The sequence below is a fragment of the Astyanax mexicanus genome, chromosome 2, assembly GCF_023375975.1.
Source record: "Astyanax mexicanus isolate ESR-SI-001 chromosome 2, AstMex3_surface, whole genome shotgun sequence".
NCBI classification, from domain to species: Eukaryota; Metazoa; Chordata; class Actinopteri; order Characiformes; family Acestrorhamphidae; genus Astyanax; species Astyanax mexicanus.
The window spans coordinates 17,757,763-17,782,792 of NC_064409.1; the positions used below are offsets into that span (position 1 = coordinate 17,757,763).

Below are 25,030 nucleotides of genomic sequence, written 5' to 3' on the forward strand. Positions count from 1 at the left end.
TATCCCAAGCTTTAAGCATCCCTAAAGTATGTTTAATCCATCATCATCCAAAAATGGAAAATGTATTCTACACCTGCAAACCTACCAAGACTTGGCCATGGTCCACCCAAACTGACAGATCGAGCAAGGAGAAAAGTGGTCAGAGGAGCAGCCAAGAGGCTCATGGTCACTCTGGAGGAGCTGCAGAAATCCACAGCTTCACACTTATGCAACACTTTGTGTTCTATCTACAGTCATATGAAAAAAATTTGAGCATCCCTATTAATCTTAATCCTTTTTAGTTCTAAATATTTGGGTGTTTGCAACAGTTAGTTCAGTTTGATATATCTAATAACTGATGGACACAGTAATATTTCAGGATTGAAATGAGGTTTATTGTACTAACAGAAAATGTGCAATATGCATTAAACCAAAATTTGACCATATCATTTTATTGATTTGAATACTCCTAACTACTTTTTACTGACATACTGAAGCACAAAATTGGTTTGGTAACCTCATTGAGCTTTGAACTTCATAGCCAGGTGTATCCAATCATGAGAAAAGGTATTTAAGGTGGCCAAGTTGTTCTCCTTTTTGAATCTCCTCCGAAGAGTGGCATCATGGGCTCATCAAAAAAACTCTCAAATGATCTAAAAACAAAGACTGTTTAAAATAGTTGTTCAGGGGAAGGAGACAAAAAGTTGTCTCAGAGATTTAACCTGTCAGTTTCCACTGTGAGGAACATAGTAAGGAAATGGAAGACCACAGGGACAGTTCTTGTTAAGCCCAGAAAAATATCAGAAAGGCAGAGAAGAAAAATGGTGAGAACAGTCAAGGACAATCCACAGACCACCTCCAAAGAGCTGCAGCATCATCTTGCTGCAGATGGTGTCACTGTGTATCGGTCAACAATACAGCGCACTTTGCACAAGGAGAAGCTGTTTGATAGAGTGATGCGAAAGAAGCCATTTCTGCAAAAGCACGCCACAAACAGAGTCGCCTGAGGTATGCAAAGTGCGCTGTATTGTTGACCGATGCACAGTGACACCATCTGCAGCAAGATGATGCTGCAGCTCTTTGGAGGTTTTCTGTGGATTCTATGTTATTCATTCTGACTAATGTAAATGTGGCATAGCAGATAGAGGCAGTACTAGCCTGTTGTTGGGTTCCAGCAGGGAATGTCTAAAGTGCAGAATTCAGTGAGACAGTTAGTTTAAACTATGACAAAACATCTAAGAATGGAGGCCCAGTTCTTCTCCACACACATACATACACACACACACACCTGGAATCTCTCAGCCCTGTCGTCGGCTGGCAGCCTGTCTAACCTGATGAAATTACCATTTCCAAAGATAATGCTGTGGAAAATCAAAGACCTTCCCCATCATCTCCTCTCAGTCAGCAGCAGCAGCGGCGGCGGCGCGAGGAGAACAGCGGCTGCTGATGCGCTCTGATTCAGAAATGACTTGAATAAGTTAAATGGACTTCATGCTAATAGGGGGTAATAGCATCTCTCCTTCTCTCTCTCTTTCTCTCTCTCTCTCTACCTGTACCTCTCTCTCTCTCTCTCTCTCTCTCTCTCTCTCTTAAATCGTTTGCTCCGTCTGGCTCGCGCTCCAGCTCATTTGAATTGTTCCACCTGGTAAGCTGTCTAAACCCAGATTTGATGGGATAAGCTGAGGTGATTTGGGCTGTTCTGTTGTGGGTTCTGTTAAACTGAGCCTGGCTCGTGTTTTACAACACCAGAACCCCAGTCTGTGATGCAGACATCCCGGACTTGGACACTCCAATATTCACATTGGACCACCCCAATAGTTACATTACTTCAACATGCCTTGTGCAATCATTTAGTCCCCCGTGGGCAATGCTAAAATCATCCTACTAAATTAAAAACTGTACAATGGGCAAGACTTTTATTGTTTTATTTACTTTTTTTTAACAGACATGGATATATTTTAGAGTAGTCAGAGGAGAATTGAGGATTTTGAGTTTTGATGGGAACCATGATCAGGGTTCCCGCAGGTCCTTAAAAAGTCTTAAAATATCCTAAATTAAAATCTTGATAATTTAGGTTTTAAATTGTCTTAAATTTACTGTAAATTTGCTGTAGGTATTAAATTTTTTGAGTGGTGCATTTAATGCCAGTGGGAAAGCACATTAGCAATACACAAGTTACTGGGGAGAGAACTAAGGTTAGCATAGCGCTAGCTAGCTTTAGCGGTGAGCTAGCTAACGTTACTGGGGAGAGAAATAAGGTTAGCATAGAGCTAGGTAACATTAGCGGTGAGCTAGCTAGCGTTACTGGGGAGAGAACTAAGGATAGAATAGAGCTAGCTAACATGCGTGGCGAGGTAGCTAACATTACTGGGGAGAGAAATAAGGTTAGTGTAGAGCTAGCTAACATTAGCAGAGAGCTAGCTAATGTTACTGGGGAGAGAACTAAGGATAGCATAGAGCTAGCTAACATCTGTGGCAAGCTAGCTAACGTCACTGGGGAGAGAACTAAGGATAGAATAAAGCTAGCTAATTTCCGCGTCGAGCTAGCTAACTTTACTGGGGAGAGAAATAAGGTTAGTGTAGAGCTTGCTAACATTAGCAGAGAGCTAGCTAATGTAAATGGGAAGAGAACTAAGATTAGTGGAGTTAACATTAGCTGTGAGCTAGCTAACCTACTAATGTTAGCAGCGAGTTAGCTACGATACCGGGAAAAAAAAACTAGGGTTAGCGGTGAGCTAACTAACATTACTGGGGAGAGAACTAAGGATAGCATAGAGCTAGCTAGCATTAGCGGTGAGCTAGCTAACGTTACTGGGGTGAGAACTAAGGATAGCGTACAGCTTGCTAACATCAGCGGCAAGCTAGCTAACGTTACTGGGGAGATAATTAAGGTTAGCGTAGAGCTAGCCAGCAGTAGAGGTTAGCTAGCTAACGTTACTGGGGAGAGAACTAAGGATAGTATAAAGCTAACTAATATTCATGTCGAGCTAGCTAACGTTACTGGAGAGAGAAATAAGGTTAGTGCATAGCTTTCTAACATTAGCAGAGAGCTAGCTAACGGTAACTGGAAAAGAACTAAGCTTAGTGGAATTAACATTAGCGGTGAGCTAGCTAACCTACTAATGTTAGCAGCGAGTTAGCTTTGATACCAGGAAAAAAAAACTAGGGTTAGCGGAGAGCTAGCTAACATTAGGGGGGAGCTAACTAACATGCTAACATGGTCTGCATGACAATGGTACAAAACTGATAAAGAAACTTGAAAATAAGTTTTAATTTTCAATACAATAAATTATTTTCCAATTAAGACATTATGATTACATTTGACTAATTTTTTTGGGCCTTAAGTTATATTTATTGAGGTCTTAAAAAGCATTACATTTGACTTTTAAAAGATGACGCTCCTTCTTTTACTTTGTCAGGCCAGCCATTTTCTCCTTTCTGCCTGCCATGGACTTTAATTCAGTGACTCAGAACTACAGTTTCTAGAACTCCCCTGTGCTCTCTCTCCCCATGACTCTCCCAGTCACGTGCCACTGCGTCTCACAAACTCTCCTTCATACTAATTATTCTGATTGTTTTCACCTGTGCTGCCCTGTATATATACCCCTCATTTCCTGTTCTCTGTGCCCGGTATTGAATCGGTAATGACCTTCTGTATTTTATTTTTTCTTGGCCACTTGTTCTATATTCCAGAAGATTTTATCTAACTTGCGGGAATCAGGGAGTCGTTATTGATATGTGGTAGACTCCCGCAATTTCCGGGAGACTTGGGATGTCTGGTGATGGCCAAAGCTCTAGGAGATGAGGGTTTGGTAGAGCACATTTGAGTCATTATATCTTATTGCAGAAGGTGTTGAACTGAACTCAACCTAAATGTGCCATCTTTAGCGATCGGCAAAAGGTGTGTTAGGCTAAAAAAATAGGTCAATGCATCTTTTTATTAGTAAATTATCCACAGCTTTGATTAATAGAATTACCTAACTTTATAGAGCATACATTTAATTATTATTTTTATTTAGTATCTAGTATTTATTTATTTATTTAGTATTTAGCCACATGTGTGATTTCAAGCAAAATTTAAGTTCCAATCAATTTCGGGGCCTCAGGTACATAAAATTAAGCACCCAGATATGCAGACTGCTTCTACAAACCTGGCTTTCTAAGCTGTGATATTTAATTGTACTTTAAAAATTAATTAAATATGAATCTACTTCACCCTGAATGCAAAGTAACATCATATACAATAAGATAGATAAGCACTATATTGTAAAACGCAGCTGAAGTCTGGAGTGCTTCGACTGACGCGACTGATGTATCCTTCCCAGCCATCAGTTTACCCAGAATTCCTGGCAGACATACAACATGAGGGGCATGCAGCTACAGATCTAATGGGATAAGCCTGTGGGTGATGTTAAACTGAGCTTGGCTCATTATGTAAAGCTCTAGAACTCCATCCTGATGGAGATGGCCGAAGCTCTAGTCTAGGAGAGGGGGAAAGAAAAGAGCAAAAAAAAAAGTAGAAAAAGAAAAAGAAACGGCTCACCCTGCTGGCAAATCTGCCATTAAAATGAAGGTGTCTGCAATTGCATATGAATCACTTTATTCTCTGGGGAGGAGAGAAAAACGCAATGAGCAATCACAAATAAGATAGTGGTAATGAGTGTTTATTCAAATATAGCATCCAGGAACACCTGGGTTTTATTACTGAGAGGTAATTCAGCTGGAACCATCCCTCTCTCTCTCTTAGCCTTTATCTCTCCCTCTCTCTCTCCCTCTCTCTCTCTCATTTTCTCCCCGGTAGTGAAGTCTGGCTGAAAACTGCTTGTGTCAGTAGTGTTTTATCCAACATTCCATCACGAATGACTTTCACATTGTAAACAGTAATAAACTGAGCTTACTTTAAAATTTCTTTTTAAAAACTTGGGGCTTCTAGACATGGTTTATTTCTAATATCATAAGTATTCAGCATCAGGATTATGTTTGGATAAGGCCAACCCTCATTAAAAAACAAGTGTAAACACATACAAGACGCATCTAAATCAGATACAAATCTGATTTCTTTAAAGCACTTTAGGAGGTGATCTGAGACACATTTAAAACAGATATCAATCTGATCACTCAAACCACTTCAGGAGATACAAATCCAATTAAATACAGATACAGATACAAATCCTAGGAGGTGGTCTAAGAGATATTTAAAACAGATATAAATCTGATCACTCAAACCACTTCAGGAGGTGGTCTGAGATACATTTGAAACTAATACATATCTGATCAAATACAGATACAGATATGAATTCCAGGAGGTTGTCTGAGACACACTTAAAACAGATACAAATCTGATCACCACAGATATAGATATAAATCCCAGGAAGCGGTCTGAGGCGCATTTAAAACAGATACAAATTCGATCATGAAAACCACTTCAGGAGGTGATCTGAGATGAATTTAAAACAGATATATATCCGATCACTAAAACCCCTTCAGGAGGTGGTCTGAGATACATTTGAAACTAATACATGTCTGATCAAATACACAAATTGATACAAATTCGAGGACGTTGTCAGAGACACACTTAAAACAGATACAAATCAGATCAATACAGATATAGATATAAATCCCAGGAAATGGTTTGAGATCAATTTAAAACAGATACAAATCTGATCATTAAAACCACTTCAGGAGGTGATCTGAGGCAAATTTAAAACAGATACAAATCCGATTGTTAAAACCACTTCAGGAGGTGATCTGACACGCATTTAAAACAGAAACAAATCCAGTCACTCAAACACATTCAGGAGGTGATCTGAGATGCATTTAAAACAGATAGAAATCGGATCAAATACAGATACAGATACAAATCCCAGGAAGTGGTCTGAGACGAATTTAAAACAGACACAAATCTGATCATTAAAACCACTTCAGGAGGTGATCTGAGACGCATTGAAAACAGATACAAATCCAGTCACTTAAACCACTCAGGAGATACAAATCCAATCAAATACAGATACAGATAGAAATCCCAGCAGGTGGTCTGAGACACATTTAAAATAGATACAAATCTGATCACTCAGACCTCTTCAGGAGGTGATCTGAGACGCATTTAAAACAAATACAAATCTGACCACGCTATCTACTTTAAAAGGTGTTCTAAGATGCATTTAAAACAGATACAAATCCCTTTAGGTTGTTTGAGACCAATTTAAAACAGATACAAATCTGATCACCCAAACCACTTAAGGATGTGATCTGAGACAGATTTAAAGCAGATACAAATCCAGTACCTCAAACAAACCACTTCAGGAGCTGATCTGAGATGCATTTAAAACAGATACTAATCTAATCAAATACAGATACAAAGCATCAAGCATCACTAGTGATGGGGGGATATACAGCTGACTAACAGCAGGATGGGTGGAACAAATGACCTTGCTGAATTGGGAGAAAAATGGGGGAAAATTAGAAATAAAATGAAAGAAAAAAAGAAATCAAAACTGTTCAACTCTTTATTGACAACTTAGCTACAAATGTAATCATACACTGCCACTGCAAAAGCCCTTGAATTCATCTTATGCTCATTCCCGTAGGTTCGATGTCCTCAATCTTATAACCCTGCATGGGGAAAATAGTAGGAGGCAGGGCACACAACTCTCTCCGGTGTTATAAAACTGAATACGATAGACATTTTACACGCTTGCTGTCATTTAGTGCGCACAGTTGTTTTAACATGTAGCGTAAAAGCACTAATCACTTCTACCTCACTCAACTGTTCTACCACATTCTGCTTTAATGCGCAGTAACTAATGTAAAAGACATCAGGCTTTAGTGTCGGCTCTTGTTCCGGCTGTATCCCTGCAGTGTGGCGTTCTAAAACCTGTCTATTAAAAGCTGGCATACACTCGGCATTAATGTTGATGCTTGGCAGCTCCTTCCGCTGGATCTCAAGCATGAGAAACAAGGGAACCTGAGATGGATCTGTGCCCAGAAACACACATACCGACAATCTGTATACACACACACACACACACACACACACACACTTGCAGTAATACACACACACACACACACTATCGTGAGCTAGACTGGAACATATGCACTTGGAACAGAATGAGAGCTGAACTAAAACACAAGCAAGCGAGTGACTTACATTCTGAGATTTTTGGCACCGGAAAAATACCTGCAGCATCTGCTCTGACTGAACTGAGGAGCTATTTAAAACATGCGCAGATCCGCCAAAACATTAGCACCACCTGCCTGATATTATGTAGAACCCCCACACAACGGAGCTGACCATGAAGGTGTGCTGTAGTATTTAAGCACCAAGGCTAAAATCTAATCTTGCAGCATTTCTTTAGCAGGTAGCAGGTTCTTTAAGTGCTGTAGGCTGGGAGGTAAGTGTTGGGTAATTGATTGTTGTCTAGGTTCATTTCAGTCAGTGGCGCACCTGCATCGACGCTATTTTGACGGCATGGGTGCAAGGCATGAAAGCAGACTGTTGACAGTGTGTAAGATAGCAATGAGCATTGCGACGTGTCATCTTCAAGAACGGATCCCACCCCCAACAGGTACCTGTTCAATTTCTTTTACTCACCTAATACCAAAGAATTGCCAACTACTTTCTGCACTTCCTACTTCCTACTTCCTGAGAGGTGTCCTGGACTTGTCTAAAACCTGTTCACTTTATAAAGAATCTAGAATCTAGAATTGGAATGTATTTTTATTAGATTTTAACCGCTTGCATTTTCACACAGTAGTCAAATACGTCTACAGTTAGTCAGACTGAAAAGTGATTGCTGTGTGGAACACACATATCCACATCCTTTAATCCTGTGATACTTGAAAGCGAAACATTACATTTTCAGGCATAAATAGTGTGTCCTACTACAGCAGTGGTGGTCCTGCCTGTACAGGGAATTGAACCTTGGTACATGTGGAGCAGAAGAACTGACGACTGTGCTCCATTTGAGTGAATTTTAAAAGAAAGTACTCTAAATGTCTACCAGAAATTACTATTCATGGATCATTGTGCTTACAAGCTAAGACATTTGTACTTTATTTAGTCTGTAATTTCAAAAGTACTCTAGTAATAACAAATAACAATGTAATAAAGACATAATAATGCATTTTAGAACAAATAACACATTTCTATAATTACTTCTCTCCCAAACAAGTGATAAATAAGTCAGTCAACAGATGAAAAAGACGGTGGCAACGCTATGAAAGCCAACAAGTTTGTAAAGTTCACCGAATGACATTAAAAGATGGGATGAGATGCAAATGAGCGGTGTGTAACGAATCAGCTCAAATTAACCAGCTCTAATTGCTGATGACAAGACAGACAGGAGCTGCAGAGTTTTACTATTAGTCTCTCTCTCTCTCTCTCTCTCTCTCTCTCGCTTTCTCTACCTCATTTCCTCTCTCTCTCTCGTTTTTCTCTCTCTCTGCCCTCCTGCCTCTCATTCACGTACCTTTTTCGTTTTCCATGATCACCCATCTGCTCCCATCATTAACATTAAGAGTGGACTTATTGAGTGTAATTACAGCTGATAAAAAGAAAATGGCCAGACTCTCTCTCTACCCTACAATTACGCAAGTTCTCTAACTACTTAGGAGAGTTCTTGAGCCTCCTTCTGAAAAGCCGCCATTCCTCTCTTACTTTGCTTTGTGTGAAATTAAACGGTATATTTAAAGTGTACTGGTTTTGGGTAATCCCGAGACTAGTTTAGAAAATCGATTCAGTTGTCTTGAGGATGTTTAAGCAGCACGTTTCTATCACATAAAATCTACATCCAACATCGACCACATCACCTTTCTTCTTGCCCTGGATCTTATACTACCCATTAAAACACAGCTGTACACTTTTGTTTTCTTACTTCCACATCTATATATTGCAATCTGAGATTAAATATATCGTATATAATGTGGACTCGAGCTAGGAACTTGTCGGAAACAAAAGTTGTGTCTTTATTTAAGTATCAGATGTTGGTATCGGAGCCTCGTTGGCATACGAGTATGAGTACTGGAACATGAGAACCAGTATCTGTATTCATGCATCTCTATTCTGTATATATTTGTATGATTGTATATACACTTTCTTTTCTGGACTAATGGTTTTAACCCATTAAAATGTATTTTGGTTGCTGGGTAGTTTTTTGGAATGTATTTAGCTTGACCTACAATTGCAGTCTGTATAACTTCAAATATCTTGATAATATTAACTGAAACACAGAAAGTACAGAAATTGTGTTGATTGTTAAAACCATCGTAACTTTTTTTCACAGTCCCAGGTTTTCCCACTGCCTCTCTCAAGACTACAGTTCTCACAATTCTACCACTATAATTGACCTCTACACAATGTCACTGTCTCACCATCACCCTTAACAAGTGCTGAACTGTTTTCTTATTCCTGCTCACCAGAATTCTGATCACACCCACCTGTTTCTCATGAGATTGCTTGTTCAAAATACCTGTTCAGTATCTTTGTCACTTTGCAAAGTATTGCCAACTATACTCTTTTTTGTATTAAGTGGTGTCCTTAGTTTGTCTATCTTGTGTATGATATCTTTGCCTTGTTTATTGGTGTCTCTTCTTTGGGTTTCCTCTTTGTTTTGATCACCTGGTTGTCTGTCCCTTGTTTCCACTCGTCTAAATTCCGTGTCCATGTCTGTTTTGCTTACTATACTGTTTGGCTGTCTGATCAGATCATGCTTTGTTTTGAGTTTGCATGAACTCCTTTATATTAAACAATCTTTTCTGCTTTACATCTACAAGTGTCTGGTTCATTCAAAAGTCATTACCTTCAGAAAGAATGTTCAGTGCGTTCTCATTTAAAGATTAGTTATCATAAACCAAGCAAGGGTGCTTTTTTCTGAAGGAGAATGATTTATTTACACTTATGAAGCTACGTTTTTCTGAAATGAGACTTCAGCCTTGCTCCTAGACTCTTTTATCATAGTCTAATGATCCCTTCTGGAGTGGTAAATGATTTTTCTTGGCAGTTTAATAAAACTGTGGTGAGATTCTCTTTCACACTGAATCTGCTTCACACTGAATGTGAGTAGGTGCGATGGCGTTACGACCTTCAAATAAGAAAACGTCCAGACTATGTATCTCAATATGCTTTCTATTCCACAACACAAACTCTTGAGAAGGTGGCAGGTGCCTCTTTTAAAGAACAAACTGTACCCAGTCTGAACAATAAGACCCCTTCCCCAGGCTAAGCTGAACAGTAATGAAGAACTGGAGATTGAGAGAGATGTGTGGAGCCTCACCGTGGTGGTTTTGACCCGACCCCCGGGCTGCGTACAAGTCCAGCCTGACCGATTTACCAATAGGTCACAGCCTTCATCCTCCAGACACGGTACCATATCACACCACTGCTTGGTCCTCACGATACGAGCTGCAGAAGAAAAAAAAAAGTTTAAAAAGCCTGCTGACAACGCCATACACGTAACTCAGCAATAAAGCATGAATATAATACTTTGGCATTAATAAGAAGTGATTACACATAGAGGTTTGAAATTATTATTACTGTGGGCTGTGGAAAAAGACAGTTTAACCTATGCAAGCATCAATTAACGTGTAGTATTTAAATGTAAACCTTCATTTATGATCAACATTAAATACGCCATACAAATGTAGCCTTCAGTTCATACTCTTGAGTTAGTTTAATTCACATTTGTGCAGTACCGCCAGAAATCAAGGGGGGCAGTGTAGCCAATAGTTCAAGCCAAACCCAACCACTGTTTATGACATGGTACAGAAGAAACTCTGGCAGAACTTTTTTGAAGGTTTTACACAGCAAGTGAGTGTTTTTTAGGTAAAAAAAAAAAAACATTTATCAATGAGATAAAGAGCAGAAACTGAAGAAGTGACCCAAATCAAAACTTTAGAAATGTAGAAATATTAAAAAAAAAGGAATACCCTTTTAAGTGTAGATGCACCAAAAAAAAAAAACTTTAAAGACCACTGAAAACATCTTTAAATGGTCAAGTGGATGATCCCAATGCTTTCCTTGGTGAAGAAAAACCCCTTTGTAACATCTAGTCAAGTCAAGAGCACTCTCCAGGAGTTTGGCGTTTCATTATCTAAGTCTACAATCAAGAGACTCAAGATGTAAACCACCGGTTAAACTCAATATTAGACTGTAGAAAAACACAGTGTTTCTGCTGCATATATTTGGTTGGGGAGGAAATGCCAGCTGCTGCTTTCAAATTTTATACATTTACAAAAAAGAATTTATTTGTAGCATAAATCCCGTCAGACACTCCACATACATGCTGCATAAATTAGAACCACAAAAAAATTAAATTAAATTAAAGCCACAGTATTTTGGTAAACAACAAAATGCTAAGGCTGTGCAAATAATGCTAAGGCTAAGTCCCTGTGGAGCTCTTATGTTTCAGCTAAAAAAACATAATATCAAAAGAACAGAATATGTTTAAACATATTGAATTGGTGTATAGTATGAAGAGAACTACCAGGAAAAGGTTACTTTTTTTAATGATGCTTCCCCTTTACTTTATTAAAAAGGGGGGGGGGGGGGGGTACTAATCCCCACACCAATTTTAGTTAGTTGTTTCTAATTGGCCAGTGATTAAATTTCATTGTGGCACAAATTCTAGGCTGCTCCTAGATCAGGGGTGTCCAAACTTTTTTTGTTGGGGGCCAGAAGGAGAAATATATTTGAAGTCATGGGCCACAGACTCTATAATAAAACAAATAATGAAATATACCACTTTAAATAATACTTTTTCCTGATTATTTCATTTACACACCATTTTACTTGACTTACTATCTTTATCTTTGACAGTGTTGTGTAAACTAAGATTTTTTCAAACTAATGTTTAATTTCATGATGTCTCTTAATATTAAACTCCTTAATTACGGCAACTTTTAGGCTCTTTGGCCCGTTTTTCTGCGCTAGAAATGCGCACCCTCTCCGCTTTTAGACTCTTTTGCTCCGTTTTTCTGCGCTAGGAATGCGCAGATTATAAAAACCTGCTTAACAGCGGGCTAACTTTCATTCTATTTTTAAAATACCTCGCGGGCCGCTCCAAAACAGGAAACGGGCTGCAAATGGCTTTCAATAAAGATATCAAGTAAAATGCAATGAAATGTAGTGTAATAGCGATTTTGCGTTTCATTTTGTGGACTGCATTTACAATTTTCTACTGTATTCTTTGCTTTTACTTATGGACTGTGGAAATTCTCCTAGATCTGACTGTCTCTCACACTGTGCATTCTTCTGTACGGTTCCTCCTGCCTGCCAGCGCAGCAGCATGGTGTTTCTGTATTTGTAAAAATGTAATTTGTGTTGATGTCAGGCAGAAGAGACTGCTCACACTAAACATGATCGATCTAACAGTGGAGGCTGGGTGTGAAGGCGGTGGCGGGAGCGGCGGGGGCAGTGGTGCCGGACTGAACCGCAGTGTATTTGTGTCATGATCGGCCCGAGCCTCGGCTCTGAGCGCTCTGGCTTTTTCACCCCATCACATTCCTCCCTGCCTGTCATGTGGGAAGCAGATCACAGTGACATGAACAAGCTGCTGCAGACATCTATCCCTCAGCACACATCCTTATACTGAGCCTCACCTGAGAAGAAATGGTGTTATATGATGATTATTATGATAATAATTTGATATATTGCATTACAATACACTTTTTCTATGAGTATAGCTTACAAAAAACACTTTATCAACACTTTAACAACAACTACATGTATTAGGGTTTAAAAATGTAAGAATTAAAAAAAGGTGGATTTCCCTTAACACATCAGAGCCCAGACCCATTTTTGAATACGATGTCAAATTCAGAATTAAATCAAATCAATTCAGTAAACAGATCATTAATGTTTTTTTTTTTTTATTGTGGGAACAGGACTGTAAATATTTTAAGGTTAAAAGCCTCAAGTAATATTAATTATTAAATTAATGACACAGCACACCTATTATTACTTGTATTTTGACATTTAATTTTTTTTATGTAATAGGTAAAACATTTAATTAAAGCACTTGAATTGTTCCAATGAAGGCAAAAATGCCTTTTGAAAAGGAACTAGTTTAACCTAGCACACCTTTGCAAATAAGTCACATGATCACACATTTACACACTGTCCTGTGATGCACTCTGGATGTTCGGTATATGTCAGTTAAAGTGAAGGACAGAGGAGCTTTACACAGATTTTAAAGGCTCTGTGACACATATACCATATTTAACTAAACAAAACTGTAATTCATACATATTAATAAAGTCAAATTAGCACTAGATGTTAATCTACACAGATTTCTCTGCTGAATACGCTATACAAATGTAGCCTTCTGTCCATACTCTTGAGTTAGTTTCATTCACATTTATGCAGTACCACTAGAAATCAAAGGGGCAGTGTAGCCAATAGTTCAAGCCTAACCCAACCACTGTTTATGACATGGTACAGAAGAAACTCTGGCAGAACTTTTTTGAAGGTTTTACACAGCCAGTGAGTGTTTTTTTTAGGTAAATAAATAAATAAAAATAAAGTCAAATGAGCACTGGATGCTAATCTACACAGATTTCTCTGCTGAAAACTATTTCTTTGGGTGAGTAAAGAGCTTCCGTTTAGTTATCAGATTGATTTTAGCTAGCGGTTTGTCCCACATAGCTTGTTTTAACATGGTAACCATGCAAACTACAGGCAGATTTTATATCTCACCTCTAAACGGCGGTGAAAGAGCTAGCGCTAAGCAGGTAATGCTATTACTGCTCCAGCAGTGCTAGCCGGGGTTAGCAGCACACTACACGCTGATATTCCGTAGCTCTGAATAGCGAAAGAGCTAGCACTAACAAAGTGTCACGGCTGCGAGCAGTGAACCCTGCACAAACCAGTGTAAACAGCATGGAGCAGCTGAGACAGCATTTGTTCATAACAGTATATTATCTGGCTAATATATCAGATAGTATAGAAAGTATATTTGATAGCTCTCCAGAACAAAACTGGGGAGAAGGAACAGATTACATGAAAACGTCACTGTGGTGACATCTGGAGGCTATCATCTCTAGCATTCATTAAAAAATGATTTTTTGCAAATGTTAGATTAGTTAATTATGGTAAAAAACTAAATTAGTCAGAGAGCAGAACAGGCCATCTTAGAAATAAAAATTTAAAATTAATTATTAATGTGATGCATTTTATAAATACCAATGCTATACCAATGCTTTCTTTCATCAGTAGCTAATCATGTTTTTTTCATAGCAAAGATACTTAGCTTAATATATTGCTTGGCCCTTTTTGTCCATAATAAAGCATGCGTCCTCAAATGTATTATTGAGAAAACCACTCTTGATATTTAAATAAAAAACAATATTCAAACTACTGCACATACAACCATTTTCCCTTACACTCATTTTCTTGTTACAAATCTTTTAGACTCTCATAACTCAGCATAGAGAATATCTCCAACAGTCTCCACCAGTTTCCAACAGTCTTAGCTCTCCGACACTGACGACTATTCCCATACGGAGGAGATCTAACAGCCCAAGCTTTTCACATAATCAGAGCTGGTCTCAATTAGGTCCAGTGTCTCCAAACAGTTAGTTATGTAGCAGATAATCAGGCTTTTTTGTAGTAATAATATTTAGCTTAATGTTTTGCTAGGCCTTTTTGTCTGTATTAAAGCGCTTCTTACTCAAAATTACTATGGAACAAATGCTCAGATTGAAAATGCATTAATTTACTGTAACAGTAGCTTGACCCTTATTTATTATAGAATTATTTTTTACACTCATTCTGGTTGGGGGGGGGGGGGGGGGGGGGGTTGGGGTGTGGTTGTGTGTACACGCAAAGAGGATTCAGATTCTGACAGAGAGTTGGAATTGGAGTTGGAACACCAGGCAAGCAAATCGCCGAACTCATAACTAACATTATACAAAGCAATTAATTAACTACAATTAATATGAGGTATAATGAGACACGGCCCATGTAGTTGATGACGACAGGATATAGTAAAGTTCTTTAGTGTTCAATAAAATCAGTGTGAAACCAAAACTAAGGCTCCTATTTAAGCAAGCTATCTGTGAGCCATCAACTGCACAGATTTATTTAGGGTGTGTCAGTGTGTCTTTACTATCATAACAGCGGGAAAAGTATGCATTGCACAGCACAAAACATGCAAAAAAGCACCTTCTAATTTTCCTAAATATTGATAGGTGTGTTTTGGGCATTACAAGTAATAAACAGTAAATAAATCAGTGTGTCGTTTTGCATTCGCTTTAACAGCCAGGTGAGCTCTGACTTTGGCAGATTGATATTTTAATGGTGCAGTGCATCTGCTCTCCACAGCAGAGGAAACTGAGATGGTTGTTCACACTGTGAAGGCGCATATGTAGGTAATTTATAGAAAACTCAATGTTTTTTTTGTTTTTTTTTTGTTTGTTGATGTAAAAACTGCTGTATATGCTTGTGTGTGTGTGTGTGTGAGAGACGAGCGGAGGTGTATGTGCATTTGAGGCACAAGACCAAAATAGCCATAAACATCTGACTGTTGACTGTTGTCTAGGTTCATTTCAGTCAGTGGTGCACCTGTGTTCACCAAGATAGCAATACGTCAGAAATGTACATGAACACACCTCACTTCCAGACCACCATGCCCATCAGTGTAGATTCATTCGTAGGCTCCTTTGCTATTTAAACAACACAGGTGGAGTGTAATGTAGCAATAAGCATGGCAGCACGTCTTGCACATGGTGTATTCCTGTTACACATTTTTTTTTACTCTTTAACTTGAAAAATAACTCAAATAACTTAACACACAACAGATTTCCAAGAATGCCTATTCCCATATGGAGCAAATCCAACAACCCCAGCTTTTCACACAATCAGAGCTGCTCTCAATAAGGTCCAGGGCCTGTACACAGTTATATACACAGTGTTTAATAACACACAGTGTAATAGAAAGCCTCTTTTCTTTTTTAATTTCTAATTAACTTTAATCAGAGAGTCGCGTCTAAAAGCCCGTCAGCAGAAAGGCCTGATTACTGGCTGGAAGAGATGTCCGCGCTCTTTAATTCAGGATGATTGCTCTTTCACATCAGCGGCCTCGTTTCCGCGCCGTTCCTCTGCTGGTGTGAACACGGCGCTGACGTCAGCACTGACTGAGCGCGTGCGGCGGATGTTTGGTAATAGGGGAGGACGCTGTACAATCAGGGACGTGGCTAATTGCTGCAGATTTGCATGTCTGCGGGTGAAGAGCTCGGTACCAGGTTTCTGAAGCTCCGAGGAGACAAAAAAGAGGAGCAATCAGTCCTAATTATGGGTCTAATAGACGAATTTAAAGCACCAGTAATCATAGCAATGAAGCTGCTTAAGGCATATCAGTGTCACCTCTCTGTTCCACCATTCACACAATGACCACGTAAGAGCTCTTAATTATCCTCCTCACAGTGATTGACTACTACACACACACACACACACACACACACACACACACACACAGACACACACTTTATGAAACTGCATAAAATGGGCCCTTATATGTTCATTTTCAATACACATCAAATATACTTTCTCTGTATATGTCCCTAAAATATATTTTAGACTAATTTAATAGACATACAGTTGCATGTTGGTGAGCATATAGGCAAGGCAAGGCAAGTTTATTTATATAGCACCTTTCATACACAACGGTCATTCAAAGTGCTTTACAAATTAGAAAATATGTAAAAAGAATGTAAAAAGAATAACAGTAAAAATGGAAATAAAAACTAAAATAAGAATAAAGCATGATGGATTTAAACATGATTAAAACAAAGAGAAGTAAAATTAAAAACATTTAAAAGGAATTAAAAATGAAAATAAAATATGAATAAAGCATGAGTAAAACGTGATACAAAAGTGCCGTTACAGAATAAAAGTGGGCGGAGCTGCAGTGTTTTAAGCTGAGCTAAAGGCCTGATCAAACATGTAAGTGGTCCTGCGGTCTAAAGCGCTGCCACTATGAGCGGGAGGTCGCAGGTTTGAACCCCCGCTCAAGCAGCTTTGCCATTAAGCTGCCGGCGCTCAGAGGTAGCACAATTGGCCCTGCTCCCTCCGGGTTGGTAGATGGCGCTCTCTCCCCACATCACTCCTAGGTGATGTCCACAGCACAGGGCGTCTGTGAGCTGATGTATCAGAACTGAGTCGCTCCACTTTCCTCCAAGTGCGCTGGCTGCTCAGCAATGCTGCATCAGCAGCAGCTCGAAAAGAAGCTGTATCGGAGGAAGCATGTGCTAGTCTTCACCCTCCTGGTGTGTTGGGGCATTACTAGTAATAGGGGGAATTCTAATGAGTGGGTTGGGTAATTGGCCATGTAAATTGGGGAGAAAAAAAAAAAGCTAACGTTGTCACTATGCATGCTATTAACTCTGTTGCAACACACTAAAGACTCCAACTCCCAGCATACACTTACACCAGACCTTCTGGACTGATCACATGACGCTACAGCGCTCTAACTCTGAGTTATTGATTACAGACACCTGGTCCTGTTAGTATAAATACTCTCCTGTTTCGGTTCCTCGTTGCCCAGTATTGAACCTATTGTCTAACTCTTCTACCTTGCGTTTGTTTTGTTTATTGCTATTTGGTTACCGACCTGTTTTTGTCTATTTTTGACTACTCCTTGCCCTAGTACTTATTGTTTATCGTTATCAAACCTTTTTTATTTTTGACTTTTTTTTTGCATAGTTTATCCTCAGCTTTTAAGGATAAGGTCTATGATATTAGTGTGCTGTTGGAATTTGCAACCAAACCTCAATTTCCTGTAGCACATGTTTTAATGTCTCTGTCAGAATTGCTGGTGTTTTTGTTGATGCATACACTCATCTGCACACATTGCTACTTTTGCATCTTTTACAATTAAATGCATCTTTTACATATATGAGGCATCGAAAGCCTCTAAAGCACCATGCAAGTGATACCCACTTTTCTTTTTACAAGAGATTGCTACTTATTGCGACTGTGCAATCCATTAATAATCCATTAGTTAATTAATCTGTAATGTGTCACAGTTAAAGGGGAATTTCACAGATTTTCATTTTTTAATATTTCTACATAATTAAATCATTAGGATGTAAACATGTAAAAAAAAAAAAAAACTTCTATGTTCTAGAGAATCTAATGACTTCTACTTAAAAATGTAAGAAAGCATTTGTATGAAAATGATAAGAAGGTTATTAGGAAGGGATTGGCTTTGGGATAAGACAAAGTTTTAAAAATACATTCATATGAGAATGAAATGGCAAAGGAATTGCATTTATCAATCTTTTGCAGGAGATGGGAAAAAAAAATAACTTTTAATGAAAGATTTTATTTTAAAGCGTTTAATTACATGAACGCTATTATTTTTTATTATATTATATTATATTATATTATATTATAATGATTTCTATATTAAACCATGTGACAATAGAAAAATCACTAACTAGCTGCATAATTCATTTAACTGAATTAACTGGAACTGTGATTGGTTGAGGTGCTCAAAGCACATAGTAGAAACACTGTGATTGGTCAAATCTGTAATTGGCTTATTTGTACGCAGTAACCTTGTAATAATGATTAATGATCAATATATTCTGCACTTTTAACACACACATACACATACAATGCACACTTGTACTCATACATAGAGTACATGATCCTGACTTCAACCTATAAGGACAGATAAATCAATTTTACACAGCAGGATGAGCTGTTTACATGACAGGATGTCAAATAAAACAGGGTAGCCACTGTATATCTTGCAACTCTATATATTTATTGATTTTAAGCCATTTAAAAAGTAAGAATGAAACCAATAGAACTGGTTTCTTTATTACACTACAATTAGTTAATATAGTATATATAATATAGAAATGTTAATACATTAGAGCACAAACAGCATAAATATTTAAACATAAACTAATAAAAAAATTTATCTAACCATATACAGCTCAGGAAAAAAATATGAGTTTATTTTATTTTACCAAATTAAAACCTCTGGAATATAATCAGAAGGAAGATGGATGATCACAAGCCATCAACCATCAAGCTAAACTGCATAGCACATAGCCTGCCTCCTGGCGTGTCAGCATGGCCGTCATATTGGAGGAGGCAACCCTGCACCCCAAGTGCATTAATTTACACTGAGGACGGTGATTAATACACCTGTAATAATCCCAACTCAACTCATTTATACCCGATTTATACACAGCAGAGATGTAGTAATGATTAAGGATGCTGATACAAATTACAAATACGATGAAAAACTTTGTTTTATGCTCTTTAACGAAGACAGAGATATAGATATGTATACATAAACATATTATACACACACAGTAAAATGAACACTGTTGTTTTATTCTATAAAGTACGGACAACATTTCTCCCAAATTCCAAATGCAAAGAAAACGATTATTCATAAAGTTAAGAGTTAAGAGTTCAGAAATCAATATTTGGTGGAACAATCCTGGTTTTTAATTACAGTTTTCATGCATCTTGGCATGTTCTCCTCCACCAGTCTTACACACTGCTTTTTGATAACTTTATGCCACTCTTGATGCAAAAATGTAAGCAGTTCAGCTTGATTTGATGGCTTGTGATCATCCATAATTTTATATTTATATGAACGGGCAAACACATATATATATATACTGTTGATTTATTCTATAAAGTACCGACAACATTTCTCCCAAATTCCAAATAAAAATATCCTCATTAGGTGCATTTGCAGAAAATTAGAAATGGCTAAAATAACAAAAAAAAAAAATCTATCTATCTATCTATCTATCTGTCTGTCTGTCTGTCTGTCTGTCTGTCTGTCTGTCTGTCTATCTATCTATCTATCTATCTATCTATCTATCTATCTATCTATCTATAATACTACATCATGTGGGAGACTGGGGTTCAATTCCAGGTCTGGGTGACTGAATGCTGCACTACACCAATAAGAGTCCTTGGGTAAGACTCCTAACACTACATTGGCCCAAATTTGTAATAGAAATAACCTTGTAAGTCACTTTGTATAAAAGTGTCAGCTAAATGCCTCAAATAAATAAATAAATATAAATAAATATAAATATAAAATATTCTAAAATGAATTAACTTATACACTTATTAATATGCTATACTATACCTCTGTCTTTGTTAAAGAGCATCAAACAAAGTATTTCAGTATGAAAGCACATATTTTTAATGTTAGAAAGCATCCTGAATCATAACTACATCTCTGTTGTTTATAACAAAACCCAACCGTCTGAAACTCGAATATAAATTGTTAGAGTTGGGATTATTATAGGTGTATTTTTACACCGTCCTCAGTGTAAATGAATGCACTGGGGGCGCAGGGTTGCCTCCTCCAATATGGCGGCCACGCTGACACACCAGCTCCAATAGAAGGGCGTCAGTCGATGGGGCGTCTATGTATAATATTATGTCTATGCTTTTTCCACCAACCCCCCCGAAGAGAGCCAGCCGCAGGATTCAAGGGCGATGCGATGTGATGAAATAAAAAAATAAAAAAATAAAACAACCTGGGTGTACAACAGCAATCTGCTGATAGAAAAAAAAAAAAAAAAAAAAAACTAACAAAAAAAAAAAAGGAAAGGGGGAGCCTGCGTGCACAGTTCATCTGCCCGTGATAAGACGAGGAATAACATCATTACACCCACAGTGGGACACTATCTCAGCGAAATGCTATATCACACTCATGTCAACAGCCCGCAACCCCGGGTAATAAATCCTGCCTAATGCTGTGGAAAGCGCGGGCCTGGCAGGATACAGGAGCGGAGGGAAAGATCGGATCACAGCTGTTTATCTAATAATGCATCTGATCTGGTAACGGGGGCAGCATTGGCATTCTCCTTGCGTTTACAGTATCCAGTGCATTTGATACGCTCTGGAAGAACAAGAAGAAGAAGAAGAAGAAGCCAGAATCAGCATTCGGGTCGCCGCTCTGCCCGGCCCAGGCCCTGCCCGCACACGCCGCCGGTTCCGAACACTCTGCGAGGCTTTTCTCCAGCGTTCTGTTGTCATTATCAGGATGCATTTATCACCGGTGAGGGCTGCGGTGCAGATAGCGCTCCAGCACCTGAAACATGAGGCGTTCCAAATGTCAGCCTGCCCTCTTTCCTAATTAACCCTTGTGTGGTGTTCGGGTCTGTGGGACCCATTTTCATTTTTCATCAAATGATACTAAAAAATTATTATTTTTTCTAACTCAAACTCATTGGCATTGGCTCATTTTTTGTGAAAAACATATATCAATACACATTTTCGATAAACACACCCTGTACACCCCCCCCCCCCCATACACATTTATATTACATACAGTATGTTTGGCCAATGGCTAATAAACATTGCTTCATTTGTAAATTTGAAACTAAACAATTTTCTACTCATATCTTGAGTTTAATTCATTTTCTTTTACATTTTATTAAAAAAAAAACTAATAAAAAAAAAGAGCAGCACTTTTTGAAAGAAATGTAACATAAGAAAGGTAAAGGGCATATATTAACCATGTAAGCTGTTTATATTGCTTGCAATTTAGGTGAAGCAAGCATGAGTAAAGCATTTTAATGTAAAATTGCTTAATTTTGCTGAATTAAATACAAGTAACAAAGTAAACAAGTAACAAAAATATGAACACCACACAAGGGTTAAATCCCAAACAAAACTGCCGTGTCTTTGCAGACGCATGGGAACGGGGACTTTTTTTCCATTCTTGCTGTGAACAATATTTGTAATTTTACACGACTAAGACCTTAAATCTGCGCTGTCCTATGAAAAATGTGTATCTCCATTTTTGTCGATTTTTACTTTACTACATAATTTGAACAGACAAATTGTCCCTTACACTGTGCTAAAATTTATTGATGAACGGACCAATAGAAACTCTTCAAAATGACCCGAAATAAAATCTTTTTACATTGACTTCCATTGAAATTTAGAAGTTTTTTTCTCTCTCCTGTAAAGTTTTAAAGCTGTTTTAACGATCAATGTTTTTCATTGGACAGCGACGATATATAAAAAGAACCAATAAAAATATTGAAATTGTTGTGAATTAACTTATATTAGGTTATACGTGTGTATAATGGCACATTTATAAATGTGTAGTATCGGATATAATATTGGCATCCCTGCTAGGGGTGGGCGAAATGGCCCTAAAATAATATCACAATATTTCATGGTATTTTCGTGATAACAATACTCCTGGCGATATGACAAAATACTCCATTAAAAAAAATAAAATAAAATTTAGAATACGCTACTGCAACAAACTAAAAAAATGAACTACCCCTAACTGAGCTATTAAAAAAAAATACAAGAATTGTATCTGATTTGTAACCAAGAGTATCCGAATAATGGCCAAGCTCTCTTTGAAAGTATCCTCAAGTGCAGTCGCAAAGACTCTTAAAAACTGACCTAATGGAACTGGCTCTCATCAGGAACGCCCCATGAAATAAAGAGCAGAGGATAATTTCATTAGAGAGTTCTCAGCCTCAGAAACCTGCCAGAGCCCTGAGAGAGCACAATTTGCCTTGCTCTTTATGGGAGGGTAGATTGCACTTTCTCAACACAACACTGCAAAGGGTGATGTGGATCAGCAGAAGGCGTCTGTGAGCTGATGCATCGGAACCGAGTCGCTGCGCTTTCTTCCGAGAGCGCTGTGATGCTACTCAGCAACGATGCATCAGCAGCAGTTTGAAAAGAGGCGGAATCTGACTTCACATGTGTCAAAGGAGGCATGTGCTAGTCTTTACTTCACCCTCCTGGTGTTGGGGTATTACTAGTGATAGGGGGAGTCCTGAATGGGTCAGTTTTTTTTTTTTTTTTGTGCTGAGAGTCTCAGAACACTTCTTAAAGGCCTTCTTAAAAAATATGGCAAGTGATATGCTGATTTATTGCATGCTAACACGGGCAAAAAAACACACCGAGGATTAATTACAAGAATTAGTACTTTTGTGTCTTTTGTGTGTTTTGAACTGCATTAGTTGTACTTTTCCTGTTGTTACGATAGCAAAGACACACCGACATGCCCTAAATCAATCCCCCCCTTCTCTCCCCTCCATCCCTCCATCCCTCTCTTGCTCAGCTAGGTTCTCTCTTTCGCTTCCTCTTTCCCCGTCGCTTTTTTCCCCCCATCTTCCATTCACACGTACCCACACAGCCACACAAACGCACAACGCAGAGGGTGCGCAATTGATGGTTCGCCTTGAGGGCTCCTAGTTTTAGCGACCAGTAGTGTTGTGTGATGATAATGGCAGAGGATATACTAGTACAGTGTATCATCTAGGACTGACCACCATTTATAGCGATGAATACTTCACTACTGGACACTGATACTGAAGCCTGCAGTTTCCCAGCCTGAGTTAAAGTTCCTCTACGCACCACCGGCCTCGACCAGTCTCCAGTCTCCAGTTCCAGAGCCGTGCCTTCCCCTCACTGCGCCCCTGGCCTGGTGCCTGCCGCCCCTCTCCCCCCCACCGCTCCCACGCCATTAACATTCCCAGCAGTGCCTCTGCCAGCTAATGACAGCTCAAAGACCCTTTTAAGCAAATCCACTGTGTCTTAATTTCACACAGGCCTTTTCCAACACGGCGAGCCATTGTCAATCGCCCCCTTCTCTCCCCTCCATCCCATCCCTCCATCCCTCTCACCCTCAGCTAGGTTCTCTCTTTCGCTTCCTCTTTCCCCGTCACTTTCCCCCCCCCCCCCGTCTTCCATTCACACGTACCCACACAGCCACACAAACGCACAACGCAGAGGGTGTCCGAGCTCTCGCCACGAGGAAATATCCCGCAGCTTCTGCAAAAAAGAGGGGGAAAATAAACGAGTCGAACAAAAGTGCTTCAATAAATCCCCAAATGAAGGCTGTCATTTGCTTTCATCACTCAAATCCTCTTTTATGTTCCCTGGAAATAAAAGGAATCGAATACAGGATGTAGCCCAATTAGCCGCTCCTGAGCTGGAGGCCCGTATTGGAGCGAGGCCCTCCGCTTAGGCAGGGCAGCGGATCCCAGCCCAGATTTTTCTTTTTTTTTTTTACTCGTCTGCTGCTTTGTAAGCCGGGAGAAGTTATAGAATATTATTTACTTCATTTTAAGTAATGTTTACTGAAAAATTGAGTTAATTAAACATGAAATATGAAACATCCCAGCTAACAGAGACAGTTATAAGAACAATTTTTAAAAAGTTCCAATAAAATCTAAAAAAACTTGCATTGCAAAGTTTTTTTCACATAACATTCTTATGCTAAAAGAAAACTAACTTTGTAGACATTATAAAAGTTAAGTATTAACTTTCCCAAAACTACAATTGACATGGCAGCAACATTTAAATATGTTAAATATAAACGTTAAAAAAGAACAACTAGAAAACCTGACCTGAGATTGAGCATATTAATCTCTTTACGAAAAATAAACAAGTGGATTAAACAGGCAGAATAGAAGAAAAATGACTGAATTGTGTGTGTGTGCGTGTGTGTGTTTGTTAATACTAAATTCATCCAAACTATGAAGAAAACATATAAAATGACTTAGCGAGCAAAAAAAAAAAACTGTTAAACAAACCTGAATATGTTTTATATTTTAAATTCTTCTAAAATCTCTTAATAGATAAACAGTTTTGCACAGTTTTGCAAAACTTAATAGATAAACAGTTTTGCACAGTTTTGCACATCTTGGCTGGATTTTCTCACTCAGCTTTATGAGGTAAAGTCACCTGGAATTCCGGCCTTCAGTTAACAGCTGTGCTGCTAAACTTCACTTGCAAGAGTCAAGAGTTACTTGAATTACAAGTAAAACTTTTAGTCCTCTCTTAATGTGTTTGAGAGCATCAGTTGTGAAGTTGTGAAGAGGTAGAGTTACAGGTATACAGTCAATAACCCTATTTGAGTAATGTTCTAATTCATATTATGATAAGAACTACTCAACCACTGCTGGAACTGGCTCTCATCAGGAGTGCCACAGGAAAGGAAGAGCAAGAGTTACAGTACCTCTGTTGCACAGGATAAGTTCATCAGTTTTCCAGTTACCAGCCTCAGAAAGCCCAAGTTAACAGCACCCT

At 38.5% G+C, this 25,030-nt stretch overlaps 1 protein-coding gene across 3 annotated transcripts in view; it reads right to left on the reverse strand.

Annotated features, from left to right (window-relative positions):
• tafa5a (TAFA chemokine like family member 5a) overlaps positions 1–25,030 on the reverse strand; it is a 269,415-nt gene that overhangs the window by 21,444 nt on the left and 222,941 nt on the right. For all 3 annotated transcript variants that reach the window (XM_049473639.1, XM_049473638.1, XM_049473640.1), the window contains exon 3: positions 10,251–10,378. In XM_049473639.1, the coding sequence (XP_049329596.1) occupies positions 10,251–10,378 (128 nt within the window). The remainder of the gene's footprint in view (positions 1–10,250; positions 10,379–25,030) is intronic.